The 27,820-nt window shown below is 49.7% G+C and overlaps 1 protein-coding gene across 4 annotated transcripts; it reads right to left on the reverse strand.

Annotated features, from left to right (window-relative positions):
- Positions 1-27,820, reverse strand: ZNF697 (zinc finger protein 697). Of its 4 annotated transcripts, none has more exons than XM_039255678.1 (3): positions 27,327-27,820; positions 2,779-3,056; positions 1-1,469 (listed from the first exon to the last, which is right to left on the reverse strand). In XM_039255678.1, exons 2-3 carry the CDS (start codon positions 3,017-3,019, stop codon positions 55-57), a joined length of 1,656 nt encoding a protein of 551 aa, XP_039111609.1. In that variant the 5' UTR covers positions 3,020-3,056; positions 27,327-27,820; the 3' UTR covers positions 1-54. The 4 variants fall into 4 exon arrangements, with proteins under 4 accessions (XP_039111609.1, XP_039111611.1, XP_039111607.1 ...); XM_039255680.1 differs by lacking the exon at positions 27,327-27,820 and adding an exon at positions 26,966-27,297; XM_039255676.1 differs by lacking the exon at positions 27,327-27,820 and adding an exon at positions 26,666-26,751.

Below are 27,820 nucleotides of genomic sequence, written 5' to 3' on the forward strand. Positions count from 1 at the left end.
TCCCCACATGCGCCCCCCCCCCGCCCCGCCCAGCGGCCTCCCCGCGGCCTGGCCCTAGCACAGGTGCAGCTTCTGGTGCTGCGCGAGGTGCGTTTTGTAGCGGAAGCCCTTGCCGCAGCCCGCGCACTTGTGCGGCTTGTTGCCGGTGTGGATGCGGCGGTGGCGGATCAGGTGCGAGCTCTGGATGAAGCTCTTGCCGCACTCGATGCACGTGTAGGGCTTCTCGCCCGTGTGCGTGCGCTGGTGCTGCGTGAGCGTCGAGAAGTCGCTGAAACGCTTCTCGCACTGGCCGCAGCGGAAGGGCTTTTCGCCCGTGTGCACGCGCAGGTGGTTCACCAGGTGCGAGTTGCGCCCGAAGCCCTTGCCGCACTCGCGGCACACGTAGGGCCGCTCGCCCGAGTGCGTGCGCTTGTGCGTGAACAGGTGTGAGCTGACGCTGAAGGTCTCGCCGCACTCGGAGCACATGTAGGGCTTCTCGCCCGTGTGCACGCGCTGGTGCTTCACCAGGTCTGAGCGCCAGCTGAAGCGCTTGCCGCACTCGCCGCAGCCGTGCGGCTTCTCGCCAGTGTGGATGCGCTGGTGGTTGGCCAGGTGCGAGCGGCGCACGAAGCCCTTGCCGCACTCGCCGCACGCGAAGGGCCGCAGCGCCGCCGCCCCCGCGCCGCCGGCCGCAGCGTGCGCGCGCCGGTGGCTCAGCAGGTGCGAGCTGAGGCTGAAGGCCTCGCCGCACTCGGGGCACGGGTAGGGCTTCTCGCCCGTGTGCAGGCGCCGGTGCTTGAGCAGGTCGGCGCGCCAGCTGAAGCTCTTGCCGCAGTCGGCGCACAGGTTGGGCCGCTCGCCCGTGTGCAGCCGCAGGTGGTTGGTCAGGTAGGTGTTGCGGCTGAAGCCCTTGCCGCACTCGCCACAGCGGAAGGGCTTCTCGCGCGGGGGCCGGGCCAGCGCGGGCCCCGCCCCAAAGCTGCCGCCCACGCCCACCATGCCCACTACGGCTGCGCCGCACTCGCCCGCGAAGCCGAAGGGCTCCAGGCTGGCGGCGGCTGCGGCCTGCGCCAGGCGGTGGATGCGCTGGTGCTGCAGGAAGGCGGCGCCGGGGCTGAAGCTCTCCCCGCAGTCGGGGCAGATGGTGGGCGCGTCCATGATGCTGGCCATCAGGCTGTCGAGCTCACCGAGGTCCAAGGCCACGGGATGGTGGAGCCGGCGGAAGCGGCGCTGGGCCGGCTTGTCGCCGTGGTGCCGGCTCCCCAGGGAGAGGTGCCGCCGCCAGGGCAGCATGGGAGGGGGCGGCTGCTCCTCTTCGTCGAGCCGGTTCTCCCCGGCGCTCTCCTCCTCCTCCTCCCCCTCCTCTTCCCGGGGGCTGCGAGAGATGCTATCGGACTCAGACAGTCCCGGGAACATCGCCATCTCAGCGACACCAGTCGGGTAATCTTCCTCGCGGAGAGCAGCCCCTTCTTCCTCACTCAGCAGCCCGTCTGCAACAGAAAGGGGGGCAATGGGGTAACTATACGTGATGCTCAAAAGGTGCTAAGAGTGAGGGCCACGGATTTATCCCTTCCCCCGGGCACTCTCAGCCTCTCTCCAAGGCGCCCACGATTCTAGCCTCTTTCCCACCTGGTGAGTCCCGGGGAAGGCCTACCGGATAGTGTGCTCTGAAACCTGGGGAGAGCTCACCCACCTAAGCAGAACTTAGGTTCTGCTCTGCAGAGCGGTCTGAAGGCCTGACAGTCTGCTTGAAATGGTCACTGTCCGGGCCAGGTGGGACTCTGTGGGACCTCAGAAGAGATAAGGTCTAACAGCTCCCAATGCATGTCGAGGCCCTGGCCTCCAAACACAGGACCGCTGCAGCCAACCACAAGGAAAGGCCACCTGTCCTAAGCAAGTAATGGGCTGGTTTTTAAAATATTTGTTGGGCCAGAACAACAAACCACCACACCTTAAGGGCTTTACTCTGTAAGCCGGGCACGGGAAGTGACCGCGGGGGCCTAGAGACTGATTCAGAACACACACCCCTCCGCCTCTGGCGGTCATCTCCAAGCCGAGGGCATTCCAGAAACTTACTAAGATATGAAAAGACCACATGCCTGTATGCACTGCAGGGGAGGGTGGCAGGAAGTGGAGGATGTGTCACAGGGGAAAGAATGTAACTTTACAGTCTCAGCCATAAGGTATTTCAGTTCATTCCTGTCCCCCAGGCATGCCCAGGGCAGTATAAAGCAGTGGATGCCCAAAGGCAGAACCAAGGAGGTGGATGGAGGGTCAGCGCTTACTCTCTCCAGGTCAGGAACAGCAAGGGACTTAGCAGAGGCCTTGAGCACTTTGGGCATTCTCCACGTGACCCCGGGCAGTCACTTACCACTGAGTTTGCTTGTCTGCAAACAAAGATGAAGACTGTAACTGTGAACACCTGCATGCTCTGCTTGCTCAGTGCTGTGCTAAGTTTCTCTACACAGCACCTCTACACTCTCCCAACAATCTGATGAGGGAGGTTCTGATCCTAGCTATATTCCCTCTCGTGTGGCTGCAAGGGTTCGTTGATAGCAGTGTTCTGTATGCTGTAAAGTGCTGTGCCAGTGAGGTCCCCTCTTCACACGTTAGCCAGTACTGCCCACCTCAGACTGAAGAAAAGGCTGCTCCTCAGGCTTCCAGTGGAACCGAATCTGTTCAACGGTGCCCGCTAGAGGACTCTCCCACAAAGAGTGCCGCCCCTGCTTCTAACTCTGGAGAAGCTACAAATAACTGTGAGTGGGGCAACTTCCAGGGAAACGCCAGCTTCCTCCTCACCTGGGCAGATGTCAGACACCAGTTCCCTGTCCTTCAGGTCCCTTCCTTGAGCCGCATCCTGGGGATTGGAGCCCATCTCCTGCTCCAGGCGGTTTTCTCTCTTGTCTGCGTCCTCTGGATTAGAGCCCATTGTTTCTTCTGGGTCCCGTTCCCTGTCTTCCGAGTTCTCAAAATCAGAGCCCATCTCTTTGTCTTCCGAGTCCTGGGCTTCACACACGCCCCGTTTATCTTCTTGTTCCATCCAGGAAGGACGGGACAAGGGATGGGACCAGGGACCCCTGTTCCAGACAAAACACAGATAAAGGTCACGTCAGTCTGGCCTCCTGCCCTCACCGTTTCTGGCTTGGATTCCCGTGAAAATCAGTGGCATGGTCCAAGAAAGCATGTAGAGGTCCATGCCCCATGTGGCAAATCTCTGCCCCACCTCTCATTTTAAGATGCACAGAACCGAGTGCGAAGGAAGCTGGTCAGGGGGGCACAGAAGAGTGGCGGCTTACTCTGAGACTCCATGCCAACTCCCACTGGATACAAGTTAATCTGCTTCCATCTCTGAAGCCGATTATTCTGTCAACACGGCTTTTTAGCCTTAACAGTGGCTGCTCCCATTTTTCAGCTGAGAAAACATAAAGCTCAGAAAGAAGGCCCTGTTAGCCTCCGACGAACTTCTAAGCAGGAAAACCTCGTTAAACCAATGAGGACCTGCCGCTTTCCGACAAGCAGTGAGTTGAGATAGTTCAAGCTTTAGCAGGTCGGCAAGGGGTGGAAAAGGATGCAGGGTCCCTCTATATTAGAAGCCATCTCTATAGCCCTATTACCTATTTTGCCTTATTTAATATACTTTAATTGTAGAGAGCCCTTAACAGGAACATGACCCTCACACAGTTGGGAACCCCTCTACAGAACAGGTGAACTGCAGGAAGAAAATGACATCAGATTCCTAAACCTTTTGTAGATGTCAGGTTTACATTTAAAGGCCCCTCGCCAAGACTGAGCACTTGAGCCAAAAATAATCGGCTCCTGCCATCCGTCACTCCTACAGCTCATCTCCAGGCAGCAAAGATCTGGAACTGAGACTTTGAAGTGTCCAGCGTTTTCTGTGCCTCAGCAGCCCCCAAACAGGACTCGCAAGCAGATGGCTGAGCAAGATGTTCTCTCCTCAGCTGGGAGCTTTTCCCGCCCTTATAGAGAGGACTTCCCTAAGGCAGCCCTTGCTCTGCAGACTCTTGACAGTCTTGCCCCAAAGCCCACGGCAAGTCAGTTCACCTCTTAACGGTCTTAGTGTCCTCATCAGTGCAAGGAGGACACTACTTAGCCCTTCTCGCAGGGAAGATGTCAGAAGGAAACATTAGGGGCACCTGGGTGGCTCAGGCGGTTGAGTGTCTGACTTCCGCTCAGGTGATCTCACGGCATGCGTTCTCACAGCATGAGCCCCACGTCAGGCTCTGTGCTGACAGCTCAGAGCCTGGAGCCTGCTTCGGATTCCGTGTCTCCCTCTCTCGCTGCTCCCTTCCACACTCCCACTCCCTCTCTCTCAAAAATAAATAAACATTAAAAAATTTTTTAAAGAAGGAAACATTAAAAAAAAAAGCGCTTTTGGGAGTGCCTGGGTGACTCAGTTGGTTAAGCATCCAACTGTGTCTCGGGTCATGATCTCAAGGTTTGTGAGTTCAAGCTCCGCAACGGGCTCTGTGCTGACATCAGAGCCTGAAGCCTCCTTCAGATTCTGTGTCTCACTCTCTCTGCCCCTTCCCCCCCACCCCATACTCTGTCTCTCAAAAATAAATGTTTAAAAAAATTTTTAAAAAGCACTTTGGAAAACACTGTAGAGAGGACTGATAACTCTTGAGTTTTACAAATTGATCCCCATGAGAATATACATGTCACTTCTCTTTTTAATATGAAATACACAGATTATTTCTCTTTTTTTAAGTCCTGATTCTGTTCCAGCTCAGCTCAGACACACTGGCACCACCATAATTTTGACAGATTCACTGTCCTAACTAGCATATTATATCCTTTCTCAAAGATAAGGATATACTCCCTAGAGTAGAGTGAAAACTCAAGCCTGTCCCTTGAACATCATAAGAAAATGGCTGTGTCTGAGAATGTTCAGGCAGCAGTGTCCAGCAATGTAGCTGAGCTCCTTCGGAATATATAGTTTAAAATGCAGGTTCTGGGGCGCCTGGGTAGTTCAGTCAGTTGAGTGTCTGACCCTTGATTTTGTCCCCCAGGGTTGTGGGATCGAGCCCCACATCAGGCTCCACGCTGAGCTGAAGCTTGGCGTTTCACCTCTAAACCTTTTAAAGAGGACACAAGACCTTCTTAGTACCTCAGAGCAGAAACAGAATGAGAGTACTTTCTGATTTATGATCTCTCAGGAACCAAGAGATAATTTATACCAGAGGCAGTAAGCAAAGAAAACAGTTTTTATAGATGTAAGCAGGAAAAAGGAAAAGAGGCAGAGGCTGAGTCCCCCAGATGGGGCTGGGATATGGAAGTTCATGGCTGCCACACTCAGAATGAAGAAGGTTACAAGCTCCCAAAGGAAACATGGCCGGGTCCTCCTTCGCACCACGAGAGGGAAGATTAGGTATGCTCTAAAAAGAGTGGGGAGCTCCTGGCACCTAGAGGGACACCATTCATGGTGCCACATCTACTGGGATTTCTTCAAAGTGCATTCATGTTACAGCAAACCTGGAAATCTGCGTGCCCCCAGTGTGGATTCGGTGCCATTCACACCAGCACATCATGGGGTCCCAGGCGGCTATCAAGTAACAGAGAAGGCTACTTAAAAAAATTTTTTTTTAACATTTTTTATTTATTTCTGAGAGAGAGAGAGACAGCGTGAGAAGGGGGAGGTCAGAGAGAGAGAGGAAGACACAGAATCTGAAGCAGGCTCCAGGCTCTGAGCTGTCAGCACAGAGCCCGATGCGGGGCTGGAACCCATGAACCATGAGATCATGACCTGAGCCGCCCAACCGACTGAGCCACCCAGGCGCCCCTAGAGAAGGCTATTTAGAAGTAAGGAAAGGCAGTCATGATATATTGTTAGATGAAAACTAGCTGGTTTTAAAAAAGAAAAATCTTATTTTGTTTATTAGTATTTACATACTAGTATATGTATATCTACACATATACATACAGGTCCAGAGGGGAAAACCAGAACACGATTTATTGAGCTGCTAATCAAACCATCTCCTGGCTCCTTGTAAGGATTGTGCATCATTTAATCTTTACAACCCCATGATGAAGCGTATGACCTTCAGCTCCAGAGACAAAGACACGGGCACAGAAGCTGTGACTAGTTCAAGGTCATACAGGTCATCTGTGGCACCGCAGAGATTCAAACCCCTGCAGTAGAGAGTTCCAGGGCCCACCTTCTCAGCCAGAAGCCTAGGGTGTTGCTTGGGATCACTCTTCCTTTTTGTGAACATCTGTATTTTCTACAATAAAGATACATTTTTTTTTATCAGCAAAAAAGCCAACTTTGTCTAGTGTGACAAGATACATTAAAGGAAAGGCTACAAGAAGAAGACAAGCACAGAAGTGTCTATCTGCATCTAGACAGGACTTCATCTTTAGACCTGTTATCTCAACACTGCGGTATAACTGAAATGTCCGTCAGGAGTGCTGGAAGCACTTCTTGGTCCAACTCCTTGCCAATTCATTCTCAAAATAAAAACTAGCAACATGTTTTCTTGGGCAAGGCCAGGGTGGGGTAATGAATGGGTGGCGGGGCCCCGTGACAGGTCTGTGGCTAGCCTGCCCGACGTTCAAATCCTCTCCTCCCTGTCCACTACTGTGCCTTGTGCAAGTTACTTGACCTTGCCCATCCTCAGATTCTGTACCCGTGAAAACAAGTATGCTGCCGCCTAGCCTGTAAGATTTGTTCCTTATATCCTATAGGATTTGTAAAAGCACTAGGCGTATAATAGAGACACAATGTTATGAAACTTAATCCAGCTTCTAGATATAAAAAATTACACTTACACACACACACACACACACACACACACACACACACCTCCTAAACTGAAGGTCACAGCTATATTCAACGAGAATGGCCTTTAGCAGGTACAAGGCTCTATTAATGACCAGCCCACCCTATGGACACAAGAACCAGGGAGGGGCTAGCTGCCTGGGGGAGCTGGGGTGACAGAAGCAGTTTGAGTTCCACATGGGTTTGGAGATGTTGAGAACACATCTTGTATTCAGTGAGTAGAAGCAAGCTGAATGAGGTGCATGTGTAAGGGACAGCCCCTCCCAAGCAGGAGACAGAAGTTTAAGGGGGGGGGGGGACCAAACAGGTAATGGTGGGAGCAGTCAGGCAGACAAGATTAATTCTGTGTCTATTTCTAATCACTGAACTAGCAGCCATTGGAAAGAGCCCAGATTTTTGATCAGCACAGAGACTGTGCTGTGTGACTTTGAGTATCTGCCCCCACTGGGGCAGAACGTACCTGAGAGTTGATCCAAGGAGGCACCACTGTCAGCTTCATTAGACATTTTCGGTGGCAACTTTTGTTTCCTCAATTAGCACAGCAAGCGGTTAACTCCCCAAATGCCGACCCCCCACCCCCACCCCTTTCTCGTGGGTGCAAATCACCTCAGGGTGGGGTCAGTCAACTTGGCCAAGGCTGCTCAAACCCTAGCTTTTAGACCTTGTGATATTTTCGTGTCCCCTCCTCGTACCCCAAACCCCCCAACTCAAAAATGAGTAATGTTATTACCCTATGAAGTCACTAGGAAAATGCTCAAGGGCCTTCTACACACACTCCACCCCATTTCAAAGATCTAACTGAAGATAATGCTACAGGGGGTATAAAGGATGTCTGAAGGAGGAAAGAAGGGAAATGGAATGAGGTAGGGGAAGAGGAAGTGAGGCAGTAGCAGAGCCAGAGATGAGAATTTAACCAGAGTTTACTGGCCCCTTTTCCCAGAGGCCCCCTGTGGGGTTCTCTACAAATCCAGGCCTCTGCAAAAGCAAGAGCCCCACCACTTCATGGAATCAATGGAACTTCCGGGAGCGTCGTGGGGCAGACAAGCGCACACCTGTCCCTCGCCCTCCTGAAAGATAGAGCACTGGCTGGGGCGCCTGGGGGGCTCAGTCGGTTAAGCGTCCGACTTCGGCTCAGGTCATGATCTCACGGTTTCTGAGTTCGAGCCTCGCATCAGGCTCTGTGCGGGCAGCTATCTCGGAGCCTGGAGCCTGCTTCAGATTCTGTGTCTCCCTCTCTCTCTCTGACCCTCCCCTGCTCACGCTGTCTCTCTCTCTCTCTCTCAGAAATAAACAAAACATTAAAAAAATAAAAAGATAGAGCACTGGCTGTCTTTCTCCAGGGTATCTGGCACAGACGGCACTTGTCTGGCCACCTCTGGCCAGGGTGAGTGGGGTGGAGCGACGTGCCCCCAGTGCCCCTGCGGTGAGACGTCTCCCACTGGGCGATACAGCCGATTGGACCCCGATAATCCCGTCATTCTGGGACGCCAACACAGAGGCTCACCAGCCCTGTTCTACACATAAAACACCGAAGCTCAGCAGATGCGCTGCAGGTGACGCGGCTCCTAGGCGCGTCGTGGGCCCAGCCTTGGCACCGGCGCTTGGGAAGGGGCGCTGGCAGGTGCTGAGCCCCGGGAACCGGGGGAGTGCGCGGCCCACCAGGGGACCTGGGCAGGCAGAGGGGTGGCCCTGCTCACAGGCCTCCCCCTCCCAGGTCCAGGCTGGGGGGCGGCCAGGCGGGGGAGTCATGTGCCACGGCCACTGCCAGGTGGCCGGGAGCCAGGCCGGCGGGGCTGTCATGTCAGGGGAAGGAAGCGGCCGGGCGCAGGGCCAGGAGCGGCCCCCACTCTGCCTCCTCCGGCCCGCACTGCCTTTCCTGTCTCCCAGTCCTCTGGAGGGTGCCTTCCTTGCCCCGCGCAGGCTGGCCGGCCTCCCCCGCAGCGGGCTGAGGCCCCCAGCCTTCACTTCCCACGCCCCCCCCACAACCCCCCACCCCCGCACCACTCGCTCCCTGGGGAGGGCTTCCATAGCAGAGGCGGGGCCCCAACTGGGGAGGATGCTGGAAAAACAAGCTAAGTCTGCGGTTCAAAAGGCTGAACTCATGACCATAACCGGGGTCTAACCCGGAATTCCGGGGGGTTAATCATTTGTCAGTCCTCAGCACCGACTGAGTAAACAGGCAACTAGCAGCGGCCTCTCAGGGGACATGGCTAGCAGGGTCCTGCCCCCTCGCCGCTGAGCCTGAGGTCAGAAAGGACCCAAGGGCAAAGAGACCCACCACACCGCCTTTGCGCAGATGCCTCCGGTGACTGAGGACAAGGTGTCCGTACCCACAGGCTGCAGCTGGCTTCCTCCCCAGTCGCACACCCAGACTGCCCAACCCCAAATGCCAACCCTCCCGAGTGGCAGGCTGCCACATGAGGTGAACATTCATTTCCCACAGAAAGCCTAAAAATCGCTGTGGCTCAAGTACTGAGTACTAGCCAGACAGGAGAAGTTAAAATAATAGGGTGTCCTCCTTGTGATTACTGCTTTTTTACCTGCAGGGGGGAAACCCCAGGTTGAAAAAAAGAGAGAAAGGCTTAACCCAAGGCCACAGAGAAATCAGTTCCCAACCCCAGTGGGCAGAGCTAGTCTGAGAGCCTTCCAATCTCTTTGGTCAAGAATAGCACAGATGCCCCGGGGGTCAGGCATTTCCTGTCTGTTGGTTGTGCTGGGGCCCCTCAGCTTGGCCAGAGGGGCCTCAGCTTGTCACAGCTGTCAAGCCTCCCCCGACACCCTGCTCCTGCCGCAAAAAATAAGAACGACTGCAATTCAGAGACAGGATCTAAGTGCCCTCAAAATGAGACCGTCTGCCCTCAGATGAGAAGACACAGGGGCTGGGGCTCCTGGGTGGCTTAGTCGGTTAAGCATCTGACTTTCGCTTAGGTCATGATCTCGCGGTTCATGGGTTCGAGCCCCGCGTCGGGCTCTGTGCGGACTGCCAGCTCAGAGCCTGGAGCCTGCTTCAGTCTGTGACTCCCTCTCTCTCTGACCCTCCCCTGCTCACGCTGTCTCTCTCTCTCTCCTAGAAATAAATATAACATTAAAAAAAATTAAAAAAAAAAAAAAAGAAGACACACGGGCTGAAGATCTCCTGCAGGCATTTACTCAGCCGTGGTTTACATTTAACTGATCGGAAGGTCCTGCCTGATGCACACAGCATCCGCTCTGTTCATGATTTTTTTTCCTCCACGCTGCGTGGCATTGTACCACGACCACTACCTGGATACAGCCTCAGCCTCTTCTCTCATCGTGCACTTGGGCCGTCCTCAAAAGAACAGTCTTCAGATACCTTCTCAGTAGCTCGAATGTTCCACATCTGTGTTTCATGGAGTCCTAGAGTTGGAAACCCCTTAGCTCAAACTCCTTCACAGACAGGAAAGTGAGGCTCAGAAAGGGAAACGGACCAGGTCAAAAATCGAAAGGCAGTTTGCCAGAAGAATCTCAATGATCTGCTGGCCTCTCCAGTGAGCTTCTCATCTCTTTGATAGAAGACACCACTTCAAAAACAGCCACCCAGATAAATCCAGGGCATAGACTTACTTGTCCCCCCATCACCACCCCCACCACACCGCGTGTCAGCATTCTCCAGAGAAACAAAACCAACAAGATATGTATACAGAAAGAAAGTTACTATAAGGGATTCGCCCATTATGGGGGCTCCTGAGTCCAAAATCAACAGGGTGGGCCAGCAACCTGGAGTTCCGGTCCAAAGGCTCATCTGCTGGAGAAGTCCTCCTTACTCAGGGAGATCAGTCTTTTTGTTCTGTTCAGGCCTTCAACTGATTGGATGAGGCCCACCCATATTGTGGAGGGCCATCTGCTTTACTCAAAGCAGGCTCTAGGCTCTGAGCTGTCAGCAAAGAGTCCGACATGGGGCTTGAAGTCTAACTGCAAGATCATGACACCTGACTGACTGAGCCACCCAGGCGCCTGAAACCTACTGATTTAAATGTTAATCTCATCCCTAAATTCTGTCACAGAAACACTTAGAATGTTAGATCAAGTATCTCTGTATCTATTGGTTCAGCAAAATTAATTTAAATTTGCATAAAATTAATCATGACATACAACAGCTTTACAAAAAGTCCACAATAATCCCACTGTAAGTCAAAATTCACCCATTAAAAACATGTTCCTTTTTTTTTTTTTTTTTTGAGAGAGAGAGAGAGAGACAGCATGAGCAGGGGAGGGGCAGAGAGAGAGGGAGACACAGAATCTGAAGTAGCCTCCAGGCTCTGAGCTGTCAGCACAGAGCCTGACGCGGGGCTCGAACCCACGAACTGTGAGATCATGACCTGAGCCGAAGTCGGCTGCTTAACCAATTGAGCCACCCAGGCGCCCCAACATGTTCTTTTTTTATAAAACCACTATCTACAGATAGTTGAACAGGGCCTCTGGGTGTAGGCACCATGTAGGACAATGGGGAGGAATCAAAACGAATCTTAACTGAAGAGCTACACAGACACACTTACGTGTACAGGCACGCACTCCCACTGCAGAGAGAGACGCAATGTAATAATCTGTTTTGCTGAAGGACAAGAGAAGGCAGACTTAGAATGCACGGTGGCTGTATGTGGGATGTGGACATTGTTAATAAACCACTTTGTCCTAGAGAGTTGATGCTGGAATCCTGGTTAGGGTTACCAGATGGGGCCAGGTGACCCCAAAGTCTTTTCCACCACAGAGGATTCTGTGATCCTATTTCTACTGGAATGAGCAGTCCTCAAGAGAACGCAAACAGGGAGAGAGGGGCGCTGGGACCAAAGAGTTTGATGTGTACATTAAATCACCCCAGTTTCCCACCACAGATTCAACAGGCAAAACTGCTCTTCCCATCCTCTGCCCAAAATAACCATTTGGCGTTGCAGATGAAGAATGGCTGGTGCATTCTAGACCAGTGGGCAAGTGACACCTCTTTGCCAAGGCGTCTTCCACCAAAGAGAAGGCAGGATGAAAAATGTAGAGACATCTGATGCTTCCATTTTCCTGCTTAATTAAACTATAAACTCTAGAGCTATACTGTCTTTAGCATAGAGTTTACATATGCCGAAAAACAGGCTTTTAAAAAAATCACACACTTGTGTTACTCTTATTTTCTTAAAAATAACATCATCAGGGGAGCCTGGATGGCTCAGTCGGCTGGGCATCCGACTTCAGCTCAGGCCATGATCTCTCAGTTCATGAGTTTGAGCCCCACATCAGGGTCTGTGCTGACAGCTCAGAGCCTGGAGCCTGCTTCGAATTCTGTGTCTCCCTCGCCTTCCACCCCTCCCCCACTCAGGCTTTCTCTCTCTCTCTCTCTCTCTCTCTCGCTTGCTCAAAAATAAATAAAAACATTATCAGCAAAGCCCACATCATAGGAACTATAGGAGGCATATGATCCAGTTTCTTTAACAATAACAAAAATAGCAAGAGTGATACACAGGAAGGAAACCCTTAAGTCAAAAGACTTGAGATGTCTCAACCAACCCCAAAGGACAGACCTTAGTTGAGTCCCAAGTCAACTAAAGTACAAAAACAAATTATAACACAACTGGGACATCATGAATGCTGATTAGATATTTGATAGTGAGAAACCTATTCATTTTTCTTTAAGGTGTTGGTAGTGGGAATAAATTTACAAAGAGTTCTTCTATCGTTAAGATATTCATAATGGAATATTTACAGGTGGAATGGTATGTCTGGAATTTGCTTCACTTGAAACGAAATGTCTGGAATTCCAGGACAAAGGGGAGTGAGCAGGGATGCAGACAAAATAAGATGACCATTCAGTGATCACTGCTGACTGTTGAAGGTGGGCGGTGTATGCATATTTATCACACCACTCTGCTTACTTTGTGGGTGCTAGGAAAGTTACTAATAAAAAGCTGTAAAATGGAAAACATACGCTTTTGTTTCTGAAATTGAAGGCTGATTGTATTCATTTAAATGCTGAACAGACTAATAAAAAATCAGTGACTTCCACAAAAAGATTAGCCTGCTTTTACGAAGTATGCCAAGTCAGGACTGGTTATGATACTTAATATTAAATACAGCCCATGAGAACTGGGGAAAGAGGCAGTGGGGGAAAGAGATGAAAGCAACTTAACTTTGATGCTTTTGAGCCTTTTTTTTCTTCTTATGACAGAAGAATAGCCATTATATGCAAAATAGCATCCAAAAACTGCTTCCACTTTCATCAACTTTTAGATTTCCAAGGAACTCAAAAAATCTTGCTGCAGCCAGTGCTTATTATTTCCACCATTAGTTCAGCCACTTCACACCCAAGACCAAGAGGAGGCAAGCCTGACGAGGGGTCACAGTCCTGACAAGTCTGCCAGAGGAATGCTTTGTCCCTAGGAAAAGCCAAAATGACAAAATGATGCAAGTATCCAACAGACTGAGTACATTGGTAACTGTTCATCCCCAGAACGATCTTCTAAGGGGACGAACAATGTCAGGGTGCATGTCTGTGGAAAGGCAGGTAGTACACTTGTGATGTATGGAAATGTGATCTCCAGATGAACTCTGGCAGGGGCAGAATTACTTTACTAGCCCGGAACAGAGAACTGTTACGTTCAGAGAGTGTCCTTCTCAGAGAAATGCCATGCAAATTTACCCATACCGCATTACAAAGATAGCAGCTAGACAGTATTATGTTCCCACTTTAGGGTGGAAACCAAAAGCTCACAGACACTGTCCCTTTCAGCAAAGGGTACACAGAACTGGTCACAGGACATAGCTGCCATCCAGGAAGTGGTACATTTGTCTTAAGATGGGGCGCCTGGGTGGCTCAGTTGGTTGAGCATCTGACTTTGGCTCGGGTCATGATCTCACGGTTTGTGGGTCTGGGCCCCGCGTCAGGCTCTGTGCTAACAGCTAGCTCAGAGCCTGGAGTCTGCTTTGGATTCTGTGTCTCCCTCTCTCTTTGACCCTTCCCTGCTCAAGCTGCCTCTCTCTCTCTCGGAAATAAATAAAAAACATTTAAAAAAATTTTTTAAAAAAAGGAGACTGTACTATCCAAGGCTCATTCACTGCTTCAATCCCACAGTTCCCAAGCCAATCATGAGGCTTGGAGTTCCTAATGTCCCCTATGCCTTCAGCCCCTGGCATTTCCTAGAGAGAGTGGCAGTCCAATAAAAGCTTGGAAACAGAATAATGGTGTTTTTCCTGGGCATGGATGCTTAGCCTGAGAGCCTTCAGAGTCCATGAACTCCCTGCAACCTTACATGAATGTGTCTGTAGCAACTTTCTTCTGATGAGAAAGAAGGCCCATGGCTCGGTCTCCCTTGGACTTGGAAAGAATTCACAGCAAACAAAACAAACCAGTGTTATAAACCACTACTACCAAGGACTCAGATACATTCTCTATCATTGTATCTCAGAAATCCACAGTGGTTTGGGGGAAGGGGCATAAGAGCCCACTGCACCACCTACATGCCACGGTGGGAAGGGAACTTGTCTGCTGGCCTCGCTCAGCACCCTATTTTGCAGATGCATAAGGCTCAGACTCAGGAAGGCTAAGTGAATTACCTGTAAACGTACCAGTTAAGGGCAGACACGAGCTTCGATCACTGACATCGCAACTTTTGTTCTAATGCCCCTGCTAGCAACCCCACATGGCCAATGCCGCTTGAATGAAACACTCATGCTGATGATCTGGGCCTCCCTGGATCTTAGCTCACCTGCTTTTCCCTTCCTCATCACGTACGTTACACGGCAGGTGCACTACGAGGGACTTAAGTCCCTCTTCAAGCCTCCGGCACACTGCCTCTCTCGGATGTAGCTATAATTTATACAAGTCTGACCCTGAGTTTACAGCTCCCATCAGCTGTGTACTCGGGCAGCGAGTCAAAGCACATTAATCAAGCCATTACCTACTCAGGACACAAAATGCTTTGTTAGCTAATCTTCCTTTTCTCAGAGGGAAAAGAACTAAAATCAGGCCAAAGTCGCCAACTTGTTCCTAACAAATCTTCAAAGTGTTCGTGAAGTCATCCTGCCTGCAAATAATAACTTGGAAACACCTGGGTGAAAAAGAGGATTCTGGGAGTGACACAGAACCCCGCAGAAGGAGTCCTGGCTCATACTTCCTGGGGAGTAAAAGAGTGTACCGGGCATGCTCATCAGACACGGCCCATTACCACCAATTCTCAGATTCGCCCTCTTTTCTATTATGTCTTCTCGCTCCTGCTGCATAGCTTTGCATGCCCTGTATGGGAGGTAGTGCAGAAGCAGACCAGCCACAAACTGAAGTTTGCTGAAGAGACGATATCCACAGATAATGAGACAGTAACATGATATTTGGGGCTGCAAATGTCTTTAAAGAATCCCTCCTTTTACTGATACGGAAAATGAGGACTAGGGAAAATAAAGGGGCTTGTCTGAATTCACAAAGGCGGCGAGTCAGTGGCAGAAATGTGACTGCCCTCCAGGTTATGGGATTCCTTTTAGGTCCCATCTCCCCAGCCCAAAACCCCCCCACTCCCCCCACCTCCCCCCACCTCCGCATGCTCTCAGTCGGCTCTGTCCTTTTTGCGGCTCCTTCCTATTTGTGACTTTAATGCTATGGCTTTACCCGTACAGCACGTCATGGGTGCTACCGTCTTCCTATTTTTCTTGTTCTCTTCCAGACTCCTGCTATTTTTTTTTTCTATTTTGATTTTCATTACTTTTTTCTCAGTGTTCTTCAAACTTCTCCTCATGTGATGCTTAGACATAGTCCCTGACTTAACTGTTTTTCTTAGGGAAAACAGACATCTTGTTGGCTAGAAAAAAAAGCAGTCATTTGAGTTAGCGTTGGCTTAATGGACTGTTATGGTAAACAGTTAATTATTCCAAGTACTTGGTACATACGCCATCAGAAACAAAAGTCATCAGAGAGAGAAAGAGTTAGAGAGAAAAGAAAGCCCAGGAAGCATCAACCTAAAGAATTAGCGCTGGTTTTATGCCACTTTAAAAGAAATTTTAAAAGACATTTTTCTACCAAACTATGAAACTCTAAGAAGGGACACTTTTTCTTCACATTACTGTTTAAAAAAGTTTTTTATGTTTTATTTATTTTTGAGACAGAGAGAAACAGAGCATGAGTGGGGGAGGGGCAGAGAGAGAGGGAGACACAGAACCCGAAGCAGGCTCCAGGCTCTGAGCTGTCAGCACAGAGCTGGATGCGGGGCTCGAACCCACAAACTGGAAGATCATGACCTGAGCCAAAGTCGGACACTTAACCGACTGAGCTACCCAGGCGCCCCACATTATTGTTTTTTAAATGCCCCAAACCAACGATCAAATTCCATTCCCTTCTGCAGTGCCACTTTTTGGCCCACAGGTCTTAAAAGCTCCTGGGACAAGGAGGGATCAGTGCCAATGAGCCCTGATAAAGTGCTTCATCACCACACACATCAGCTTCCCCGTGAACTGTGGGCTTCCCAGGTGGGAACCATCTCAGCAGATCATATTAATTGCTAACATTCAGAGAGTCAGGCTCACGTCAGTACCAGTTATAATTCCTGAGCTTCCAAATCGAGTGGTCTCTTCTCCTTTGTTCTTGCCATTGTGGAAGTTAATAAAGGGAAGCCTCGCTAAAGTGAAGTCTGGTTGGTAGAGGGAGAGGCTAAAAGAATCAGCCACACACTCAAAGAAGAACTGTCCATCACAGACCCCAATAGGAAAAGATGTACATTGCATCTCCTGCAAGAAATCAACTAGTCTGCAACTAAGCCAGTGGTCATCACCCTGCACTCGGGGTTGTCTCCAGGGGACTTGCATTAAAAACAACCTCTTTCCACTTCCTCCTTCTTCTCCATAAAATAACGTTCCTCTCCTTTGCGTGCTGGACTTACCTATGGTTTTGCCATAGCTCGCGTGTCTCAGATTACAGTTCTGTTTTTCCCAAATAAAACCATTTTACAGGTAAAATAACTGGCTTTTTTTAAGGTTAACGCCATCAACACTGTAAAGTGCTTGGTATATACAAGAGGGATTCAGTAAATGACTGTAAAAATCCTGTTGGGATATTTTCCTTGGAAATTCTCTCCTTCCTCTCATATTACACTGTCCCAGTCCCTGTGATAACTTATCACCTTGGCTTCTCTTCCTTATATATTTTTAAATTTTATTTATTTTGGGAGAGAGAGCAGGGGAGGGGCAGAGAAAGGGAGAGAAGAATCCCAAGCAGGCTCTGGCTGTCAGTGAAGAGGCTGACAGGGACTCCATCTCATGAACCATGAGATCAAGCAAGACCTGAGCCGAGATCAAGAGTCAGGCGCTTAAGGGACTGAGCCACCCAGGCGCTCACCCCACCCCACCCCATCTCCTCTTCTTAAAGCCTCAAACAAGTCAGCCTTTCAGATGCTTGTTTACACTTTCTTCCCTCTCACCTCTCAATCATCTAACCTCTTTCCCTAGTTTTAAACAAATGCATCTGCCCAGAGACCTCGGTATTTGAACCTCTTACCCCAACCCCTGATATGCACTCCAGGTCCACATTTCTAATGATGCACCAAGCATCACACCTGAGAGCTTAATACCACTTCCAGTTCTAAATGTCACATGGGACACCAGCCAGGAGGCATCGACAGACCTGGTTTCAAACAGCAGTTTGCCTCTGACCTATTGCACCCCCCAGGACAGTTATTTACCTCCTTGAGACATAGTTTCCTTGTCTATGCAATGAGAAAAACAAATGATCTTGAAAGGCTGTTGTGAAGACTAAATGAATTTACACTTGTAATGTATCTGCCCCTAGGCAGACCAAAAAACAGGGGCTCTTCTCTGGAATCTTTGTTACAAATCCACTCCCCACAGTATGCATTTCTGTTCATCCCTCTCTGTTGTTACTCATCAGGCTCCAAACCCTGGAATCTGACCCTTCTTCACCCCTTTCAATCAAATCAGTTTCCAAGTCCTTCCTTTTATTTCTTTCCTCTTTTTTTCTGTGGCCACTATCACTGCAATAGACACTCTTACCAGTTACACCCTACATACCGCTGCTGGTTTAATCTTAAAATGTAGCTGCCACTCCATGTTTTTCCTGCTCAGAAAAGTGATGGACTCTGCCATAGTCTTCAGAGAAGCACATTCTCCAAGGCCTCAACAATGTAGCCCAAGATTCTCTTACTCTCCCTGACCTCTACCCGGCTAACCCCAAGCAAAGCTAACCCCAGGCAAAGCGGTGATGCTTTAAGCCTCCAGGAGGCACTCTGTGTTTTTCCTCTCCTGCCATGCTGTTCCTCCTCAGGAAACAGCATGATGCATTTGCTGGGATGAAGTAATACCTGCCACCGTTAAAAGCTCAGATTCTGAAGCTACACCACCTGTATGAATCCAGCCTCTAGCTCTATAACCTTAAGCAAGTTGCTCAAGCTCTTTGAGCCTTGGCTTCATCACCTATAAAATGGGCATAACAAGTGTATGTACTCTATAGGATTACTGTTAAGTGCTCAGAATTATTATTGTTTCACTTTGTATGACTCTTTAAGGCACTTTTCCTTATCTTACTCTGTCTCCTGTTTGTTTTTAACAACACGGTCAGTTTTAAAATTACTCTAATTTGCATCTTGTTTGTTTTCTCTCCCTCCCTCCCACCTCCCAACTGCCAGCTCCTATTGGGAACATATTGATTTACTCACTTTGGTTATCCCCCCACATAATGAGCCCTCAACTGTTTCTCGAAATGCATAAAATTAGGTGTACTTGTTTCTCTCCCTCTGTCCCCAAAGGAAGAACTAACAAGACCGGGAAATCTAGTGATCTGACCAAGATCACATCAGGTAAGGCAGAGCTATAGCAACTACCTAGCTGTCCTAACGGAATCCAATAACCTGTCAGCACCAAGAGCGAAGCCTGCTTAATTATCCTGCTAAAGAACTAGACATGATAGAAGGTGGTGATTAGCTTCAGCTATTAGACAGAATGTTCTAGAAAAAGAATCCTCATCCCTTGGCCAAATGCCAGCCCCCCTTGTTTGCATCCACTTGTCCTGCTGGAGTCCTCCCCGCCACTCCAAGTGTCTGACACTCAGTTCAGCTCTGCAAAGGACAGAGGTGTCACAGAGCTGTGTTTGTGTTCACAGTGGGAAGTGCCACCAGACTCTTGCCAATCTGAAGGGACCGCGGCTTCTCTGCTCACCCCTGGAGGAAAGGCAGGACCAGAATGGACAGAAATCAAATGATGAACAAAAACGGCTCACAATTACCCTCTAGAAGTTGCTTGGTTGGGGAGGGGGGAGGCGGGAGGCACATCAGGAAGCACAATCAAATACAGGAGAAAACATCTATTTAACGTTGTAAGTGTCTGTTCAGACCAAAGCTTCTTCTCTGGCAGTGTTCAAGAGTTTTGTGTTTTGTTTTCATTTACTACTACAGGAAGGGCATGCATATCTTGTTATCTCTCCTACATACAATCATCAGCCTAGAAACTCCCTTTTCCTCAAGGGTCCAGAACTAAGCTATGGAACAAACATAGGCTCTTGAAGAAGTTTATAAAAAGGGTCCATGCTCTACAGGAAGTAGGTGACCAGAAATATTTACCAAACTACCAATTCGATCAATACACACGAGGACCTAGTAGGGAGCAGGGAAGAAAGAAGGTGTTCTTATAACAGCTGGCTCCGAGCTAGTCCAGGCTGAGGCCACAGTCTAGTAAAATTCAACTGACATTTACCTTATTAAAAAAGAAAAAAAGTGAGGGAACATTTCTTCAGGTTTATTTTACACGTGATTTCTCATTTCTGGGGTAAGCTGGTTTTACATTAAAATAGACCTGCCACACTTACACTCACCAAAAGGAGAAAAACACAAGAAAAGTTCACATATACAAAAATATATCAAGAGAATGAGAAGGCAAGCCACAGACTTGGAGAAAATATTTGCAAAAGACACATCCGATACAAGACTGTTGTCCAAAATACACAAAGAAGCCTTAAAACTTAACAGTAAGAAAGTTAACTACTTAATTTAAAAATGGGCAACAGGAGTGCCTGGGTGGCTCAGCCCATTAAGCGTCCAACTTCAGCTCAGGTCATGATCTCACAGTTCGTGAGTTCGAGCCTCGCATCGGGCTCTGCGCTGACAATACAGAGCCTGCTTGGGATCCTCTCTCTCTGTTCCTCCTCCATTTGGGTTTTCTATAAATACATACATACATAAAAACTTTTAAATTTTTTTTTAATTTTAAAATAAATAAAATTAAAAAGGGCAACAGATCTAAACAGACGCCTCACCAAAGATCTGCCCGTGGCAAATAAGCCTACGAAAAGGTGTTCAACATAGTAGGTCACTAGGGATCTACAAATTAAAACAACAACACACTACTACACATTTATTAGAATGGTACAAACAACTCAGAACACCGACAACATCAAATGCTGGTGAAGATGGGGAGGAACAAGAACTCTCTCTTAGCCTTGATAAGAATGATAAGAATGCAAATGAGTGTGGTCACTTGGGAAGACAGATGGGCAACTTCTTACAAAACTAAGCCTTTCATACCATACAATCCAACATTCTCACTCCTTGGTATTTATGCAGATGTGGTAAAAACTCCCACCCACACATAAAAACCTGCATATGAAGGTTTACAGCAGCTTTAATCATAATCATCCAAACTTGGAAGTAACCAAGGTGTCCTTCAACAGTTGGATAAACTGTGGCACGTCCAGAACACAGAATATTATTCATAGCTAATAAGAAATGAGGTGTCAAGGGGCACCTGGGTGGCTCAGTCGGTTAAGCATCTGACTTTGGCTCAGGTCATGATCTCACGGTTTGTGGGTTCGAGACCCACGTCGCGCTCTGTGCTGACAGCTAGCTCAGAGCCTGGAGCCTGCTTCGGATTCTGTGTCTCCTTCTCTCTGACTCACCCCTGCCTGCTCGCTCTCTCTCTCTGTCTCTTAAAAAAAAAAAAAAAAAAAAAAAAAACATTAAAAAATTAAAGCAAAAACAAAAAATAAAATAAAAAATAAAGGCCATCTTTTAAAAAATGGTACCTATGTCTTCTGCTTACATAACACTTAAGCACGGACTCTTTGTCTCATCACACTGTAGGAATTGGCAATGCCAGCATATTAGGAAAGAATCACAATACTTTAAAATAGAACACATTCATTCACTCAACAAATAGTTCCCTGAACACTTACCATGTGCTATCCGTTATTCTGGGTTCTACTTTGTGGAGGTTACATTCCAATGGAATAACCACTGTTTTCAAACCCACCTGCTACTACCAGAAATTATTGTCAATGCCTACCTGAGAGATTGTTTTAAAAAGAGAAAAAAGGACACGTGCCTGGGTAGCTTAGTTGGTTAAACGGTCAACTCTGTTTCAGCTCACGTCACGATCTCATAGTTTGTGAATTTGAGCCCCACATTGGGTTCCACTCTGACAGTGCAGAGCCTGCTTGAGATTCTCTCTCCCTCTCTCTCTGCCCCTCCTCTGCTTGCTCTCTCTCTCAAAATAAATTTTTTAAAAAAATAGAGAAAAAAGCCTAGAAAAAAAAGAGTATTTCTTTCACATACACAAAGGTTCCTAGATGTTGGGTCCTAGGTGCCAATAGAGCTTTGCCTGAGTGTTGTCAAGCATCAGAGATATGCTAACCACATGAATATGTACAGCACTGAGATAAACGTGACACATATCTGATTAATAAAACCCAAAAGAACGGTTCCTCTTTTCTAACTTACGGTAAGATCCTAATTAAGTTCTCAGGAGACAGTATATATCTAAAACGCCTCTCTGAGGGCTCCTGGGTGGCTCGGTCAGTTAAGCGTCGGATTTCGGCTCAGGTCATGATCTCACGGTTCGTGGGTTCCGGCCCCACGTCGGGCTCTGTGCTGACAGCCAGCTCAGAGCCTGGAGCCTGTTTCAGATTCTTTGTCTCCCTCTCTCTCTGACCTGTTCACGCTGTCTCTCTCTCTCTCTCTCAGAAATAAATAAAACATTGAAAAAAATTTGTTTAATAAATAAAAAAAAAATAAAATACCTTTCTGGAACAGGTAGGATCTTTCCCCGTAACTATGCATCTTTTCGCAAATTAGAGCACATACGGGATGCCTATTTTACCCCTTGCAGGAAGGGAAACTTGAAGACTTGCATGGAGCCCTTCTACACACCTAGCTGGAAAACTGTTGCTAACCTAGGGATGAACAGTGAATGACTTGCTGAACAAATGCAGGAATCCCAAGAACTCTATTTGCCTTAAAATGACTCATGTGCTTAAAAGGACCCCAGAGCACACTGTGTTTATACCCAGGCTTCCAAAGTGCTGTGCAGCCGTGAGGTCAGGGGAAAAAGGAAGTGTAGTTGGTCTCGGGAGATGGATTCAATCTTGTGGTGGGTAAAAGCCTTTTCCACCTGAAGAGGAGAGGCCGCTGATCTATTTCACCAGTGCCATTAATACATGATGCAATAAAGTCCAAATCCATACCCCACACACAAGTGATGATGCTCCTCTCAGAGGTAAAAACGGAATGAATGCTCTTCCCTCCTCACCCCTGCCTTACCTCCCCCAGCCCAAACATATCTGTAGAAGCAGGGACGCTTCTGATTTTCTCAGACCTGCAACAAAAACGCCCTTCCTAATAAGATTAACGGAGAAGGTGGTCATGACATGGAGGCAGGCGGGAGGTCCTGAAGCAATGGCCCCACTCAACGCTACCCAATGATCCATAAAACACCACAATCATTCATCAGTGATGTTCGTCAAGTTCATGAAACTCAGCAATACACGGGTCGGCTCTGGCACATTTCCAGAAGGTGTTTATTTCTTGTGGCAGTCATGTGAAAGGGATGAAAATTAACCAAGGAAATGACCCCTCTGACCTCTCTCCCAAACTGTCAATGTGCAAATAATGTGTCATGCCTCCATTTTTGCATTTTCAGTCATTACGAATTTACTGTCAACTCAACTCAGTTCCTGAAGGTCCACACAGTTCCTGCCATGTGCAGGGAATACGTAAACCTTCCCTCCACCGCGGGGCTGATTCAGGTTCGCTTTCGTTAGGAAGACACTGAGCTCCCAGTATTTCGGACAATGCAAAAAATTTGAGGAGAGGCTGAGTGCGACCTGGAGTGTCAAGAAAGGCTTGAAGGGGTAAGACTTGGCCCAGAGGGAGGAACAGAAAGAATTCTGATAGGCTGGGAGAGATGGGAAAAGGATTCGAGGCAAACAGTTCTTTACTAAAAGGCCTTACTAGGGATTCTGAATTTGAGCTTCCCAACCGATGGCCCTAGGAGTGTAAGGCCATAAAAGTAATGAATTTATGAAAACCCAGTACCTCTCAGAATGAGATCCACTAGCATGAACTGAAAAACCAGTGTTGCTGGCAGGAAGTCTGGAAAGTGCAGGAAGAAGGAATAGAGATCTGGCAGTTTTCTCCCAGAACGAGGAAAGAGCCACACTTTCGGACCAGGGTTGGGAGTCAAAAGACCCAAATTCCAGTCTGTCTCCAGATCGGAATCTGGGACTTGAAGCAAGTTTCTTGAACTTCCTTCGGATCCCCCATTTCCTCCAGTTTTGAATGGAGATCATAATAGGCAAGCATGGAAATTACCTAGTTCAATAGTTGATACGTGGTGTTTAATAAACTGTAACCGTTGTTGTGATCAAGTAAAAAGGAAACGTGAAAAGCTTTCCAGTTAGAGCTAAGTGAGGGACTACAGAATTGCAGCGTCTTGGGGGGGACATCTGAGAGTCTGATCTGCCTTGTACTTTCATATACTACATTTTAATCCTGATAGATGGCTTGGGCTGTAAAAATCAAAGCAACGTGGGAGCGCCTGGGTGGCTCAGTCAGTTAAGTGTCTGACTTTGGCTCAGGTCATGATCTTGCAGTTTGTGGGTTCGAGCGCCGCGCTGGGCTCTGTGCTGACAGCTCAGGGCTTGGAGCCTGCTTCGGATTCTGGGTCTCCTCTCTCTCTGCCCCTCCCCTGCTCACACTGTCTCTCTCTCTCTCAAAAATGAATAAACATTAAAAAACATTTTTAAAAAATTAAAGCAACATGAGAGATGTCAGTGCCTTCACTCCAAACATCAGGACAGCCTCTGTGGTGCTGCTTTCTAGAAAGCACATCTCACCTTCACAAAACTGAGAGGGAACAGTCACCTCCTTCCATCCAGGAGCCAGGCCAAAAATCACTGATTAATGCACTTGTACCCTGTCTATAAGAGTCTGAAAATGCGGGCTGGCAACGAACCTATTCAACAAACTCTTAATGAATGTCTGTACGAGACACTGCCATAGATCCTTGCAGGGCCTCTTAATCCAGGAGCAAAAGGGAAAGTTCCAGACTATTATGCACCAGATGCTTTAGATTCCCAATTGCAATGAATCCTCACGGGTCTATAAGAAAGCCTTCATCCCTTTTTGTAGAAAAGAGCCTGGGTGGCTCTAGTCAGTTAAGCGGCTGGCTCTAGATTTCAGCTCAGGTCATGATCTCCTGATTCTGAGTTCGAGCCCCGCATTGGGCTCTGCACTCACTGCAGAGCCTGCTTCAGATCCTCTGCCTCTTTCTTTCTGTTTCTGCCCCTCCCCTCCTTCCTTTCCCCCTCTCTCTCTCTCAAAAATAAATAAATGTTTAAAAAAAAGACATGCATTCTTTCAATTCTTTCACTCATTCCTCACTTACTCATGCTTTTCAAATAAACGTGTGTTGTGCACTGCTGGGTAAAGCACAGGCGAGAGTGACCATTGCCCTCAAGGGGTTTAGAGTCTGAAGGGGAGGAAGACAAACATCTAACTCTCACAAGACAGACCCGAAGTGTGAGTCATCCAAAAGACACAACGTACCATGGGGATGAGATGAATTCTGGCTGGGAAGTCTGGGAAGGCTTCCAGAAGGGTGCTCTATCAGTTGGGCTAGGATTTGCAGAAAATAGTCAGAGGCAGTGCAGGGATGCCTAAGGAGCATGGAGTTCAGCTGGTAGAAGAGTATCTGTGGCATCTGGGAATGGGGAGCTGTTTGCTGCAAGAATGGGTAGGGAATCTGGTAATCAAGGTAAGTTGGCACAGCTTTGTCAAGGGTCTTGAATGCCAAACTAAGGAGATACCTTTATCATTACATTACCACTACATAGTATATGGCGCTAGGCAATCTGTTAAGGGGGCTTAAAAGGAAAGGGCAAAAAAGAAGGAAAAGAAGCAAGATCTTAGACACAAAGTAAAGCCCACAAGGGCACCTGGGTGGCTCAGTCGGTACAGCCTTGGAATCCTGAGCTCAGCTCAGGTGTTGATCTCAGGGTTTTGAGTTCAAGCCCCACATTGGGCTCCACACTGGGTGTGAAGCCTACATAAAATATTTAATTAATTAATTATTAAAAAGCCTACATAGCACCGGCACAGCCTCAGGCTCCAGACCTCCTAAATGTCACCACAGTGTGCTGAGGGCTTCCCCCCCCCCCAACTCTATAGGAGCTGGGAGTATCTTTGTCTTAATTTATCATCTTTATAATCAACTTTTACCCTTCCTCCTTCCCTTAAATGGATGCTAGAAATTAGGCAAACATGTAGATTTTGAGGAAATCCAAAGCTCTCTGGGGGGAAGGAGAGGAAATGCAGTGCAACTGCATCAGCCTTAGTCATACAGCCCTGGGTGAGGTCAGCCTGACCGCCCCACTCCAGGTGCATCAGCTGCTACCCCCAGGTCCGATGTGTTTCCATTCACCTCCTTAAGCCCAGTGGTGTTTTGAAGGCCATGGACGCTCTCCTTTTTGTGTAAGGCAAAGGGTGGCCTGACTTCCCACTTATGACTTTGGTTCACTCCAGTGCCATCTTATTATTCTGTGTGGGGGACCGGCTGAACTTCTGACGTCAAGTTCTCTGCCAACAACAACCTCCACCTAACAACACACACACATACGCGTGCAAAGGCACACATGCACACACACACCACCAAAATGTCCCAACTCGAAATTATCTTCCAAACGGACATACGTTTCCCATTTATATCGCCATCCTCATGCCCTGGGCCTGGACAAATTGGTTCCCTCCCCCTCCCCCGCTCGCCCCACCCCGCCTCCACTCTTCCCTTCAAGACACCAGTGTCAACAGTTTGTTTCCCCCTACAAACCATCTACATACGGTGCGGTGGGGCGCTCTGTGCCTCACCACCACATCCTTCTTACCAGGAGCCCTGGCCTCGCCACCAAGCCCAAGGTTCATTGGGCTTTTAAAATATGTTCCACGTTAACTAATATCTATATGCTGGTGTTAAGAGCAGAGGGAACCATCTGGCTACAGCATTAAAAAAAAAAAAAAAAAAAAGACAGTGGAAGGGGGATAAGGAGAAACCGAGGTCCCTTAGGCAAGTGAGTTCCCACGCTGCGGGAGCGCTTGGGCGGTGTTCAAAGTTGCCCACCTCATCCATCACAGCTCCTCAAAGACTATTAACTTGCTAGCCATCATCCAACCGCCTTTACCACACCCGCAGCCCCCCGGGACGAGGATAACGCCAGAGGGGCTGCAGCGTGCTAGCGCCACCCCACAGGTAAAGGGCACACAGGCCCGCTATAAAGGCAGGGACACACGACCGCCCTGAATCTAGCCGGGCGCTCCTGTTGCAAGGGGTGGGTGATTCATCACTGGGGAGAGAGGGGCAGTCAGCAAAAAGGAAAATCGTGGAAAGTCCCAGAGGAAGTGGTAACCCGATTCTGAAGCCTGGCCATAACGCGCACTTGGCCTTAGGCACACTGGGCGCCCCTGCTGCCGCTGCTGCCCTCACCCCACTCCACCTCTCCCTCGTTCTGTCCTCCGAACGCGCGCCTCACCCCATGCCTCCACGCACACCATGAACCTTGGGGGAGCCCGTCAGCTTTGCCCCGCCGCCCACCCACCTGCACAAGGGGACATCTGGGTTCGGGAAGCCTACCAGGGCAAAACGGCGACCCTCCGGGGCGACGAGCTACTGCCCATCTCCCCACCCACTGAATCCTTACTGTGCCATTTGCCCAGTCTGATGGCAGCCCAAGCCGCTGATGGGAGTCGGCTAGAATGCAGCCCAGAGAGAAAGGAAGGAACGCGTTTCGCAAGGACCCAAGATGACCCGCTGCCCCTCCTTGGAATGCCCCACCCCCACCCCTCCAGCCTCGAGTGGGGATGGGGGCGCAGACAGACAAGGGGAGGGAGGCACGCTCGGTCCCTGTCCGCAGCTGCACACAAAGCCCTTCACCTTCTCCTTGCCTTCCAAGCTCCTCCCTGGGCTTCGTTTTTCCGAGGGTCTCGGATGCCCCCTTCGGTGGTCGGCGGGACGGTCCCACCAGCTCTCGCAGCGCCGCCTCCTCCCCGCCCCTTGCCACGGACCCCGGGAGGGAGCTGAGCCCCGGCTCCGGGGGACGGCCAGAGCCCCCCACGCGCGCGGGGCCCCTGCGCCCCGGGGGAGCGGACAGCGGTCCGGTCTGCGCGGCACAACTTCGCCCAGCCGCTCCGCCACCCGCTCGCGGGCTCACAACCCACCCCCGCAGCGGTCGGCTAGGGTCGCGATCAGCCGCGTCCCCCGGCGGCCGTGAGCCCAGGCGCAGCCACGCTCCTACCTGCGCGGCGAGGAGCGAGGGCAGCGCGCGTCCCGGCCGGAGCCCCGCGGCGCGGCGCGTCAGCCCTTGTGCTGCGGCGGCGGCGGCCGCGGGATGGCTGGCACACTGGCTGCCCGCCCGGCTGACTCCTCGCTGGGGTTTCCTGTGGGGCTGGACAAAGGACATTTCCTGGGAGGAGCAGGGGAATGTTCCCAGCATGCCTCGATTTGTAGTTCCCGGAGACTTCCTGCCACCGCGGCCGGACGGGGACCCGGCACGCGGGCAGCGGCGCTCGCCCCTTCCCGCAGCGCTTGGGGGCCGGGAGCCGCGGGGCCGTCTTGCTCTGCACCCCGCGCCCCGCCCCGTGCGACCCGGCGGGGCGCCTGTCCACGCGTCCCAGACCGCGCCCGCGGCGGAGGCGGCGATCGCGGATCCGGGGGACTGCAGCCGAGCCCCCGCGGTATATGCGGGAGGACCCTGCGGTGGGAGCGGCCTTTTCTTCGGAAAGGAGGAAG

The sequence above is a fragment of the Hyaena hyaena genome, unplaced genomic scaffold, assembly GCF_003009895.1.
Source record: "Hyaena hyaena isolate Hyena2069 unplaced genomic scaffold, ASM300989v1 scaffold_539, whole genome shotgun sequence".
Lineage (NCBI taxonomy): Eukaryota > Metazoa > Chordata > Mammalia > Carnivora > Hyaenidae > Hyaena > Hyaena hyaena.

Coding starts and splice junctions, on each gene's coding strand:
- ZNF697 (XM_039255676.1), bottom strand. CDS start 26,709: ATGGGCAGTAGCTCGTCGCCCCGGAGGGTCGCCGTTTTGCCCTG. Junction 3,057..26,665: donor AGGGTCGCCGTTTTGCCCTG/GTAGGCTTCCCG, acceptor TGTCTGGAACAG/GGGTCCCTGGTCCCATCCCT. Junction 1,470..2,778: donor GGTGTCTGACATCTGCCCAG/GTGAGGAGGAAG, acceptor TTTCTGTTGCAG/ACGGGCTGCTGAGTGAGGAA.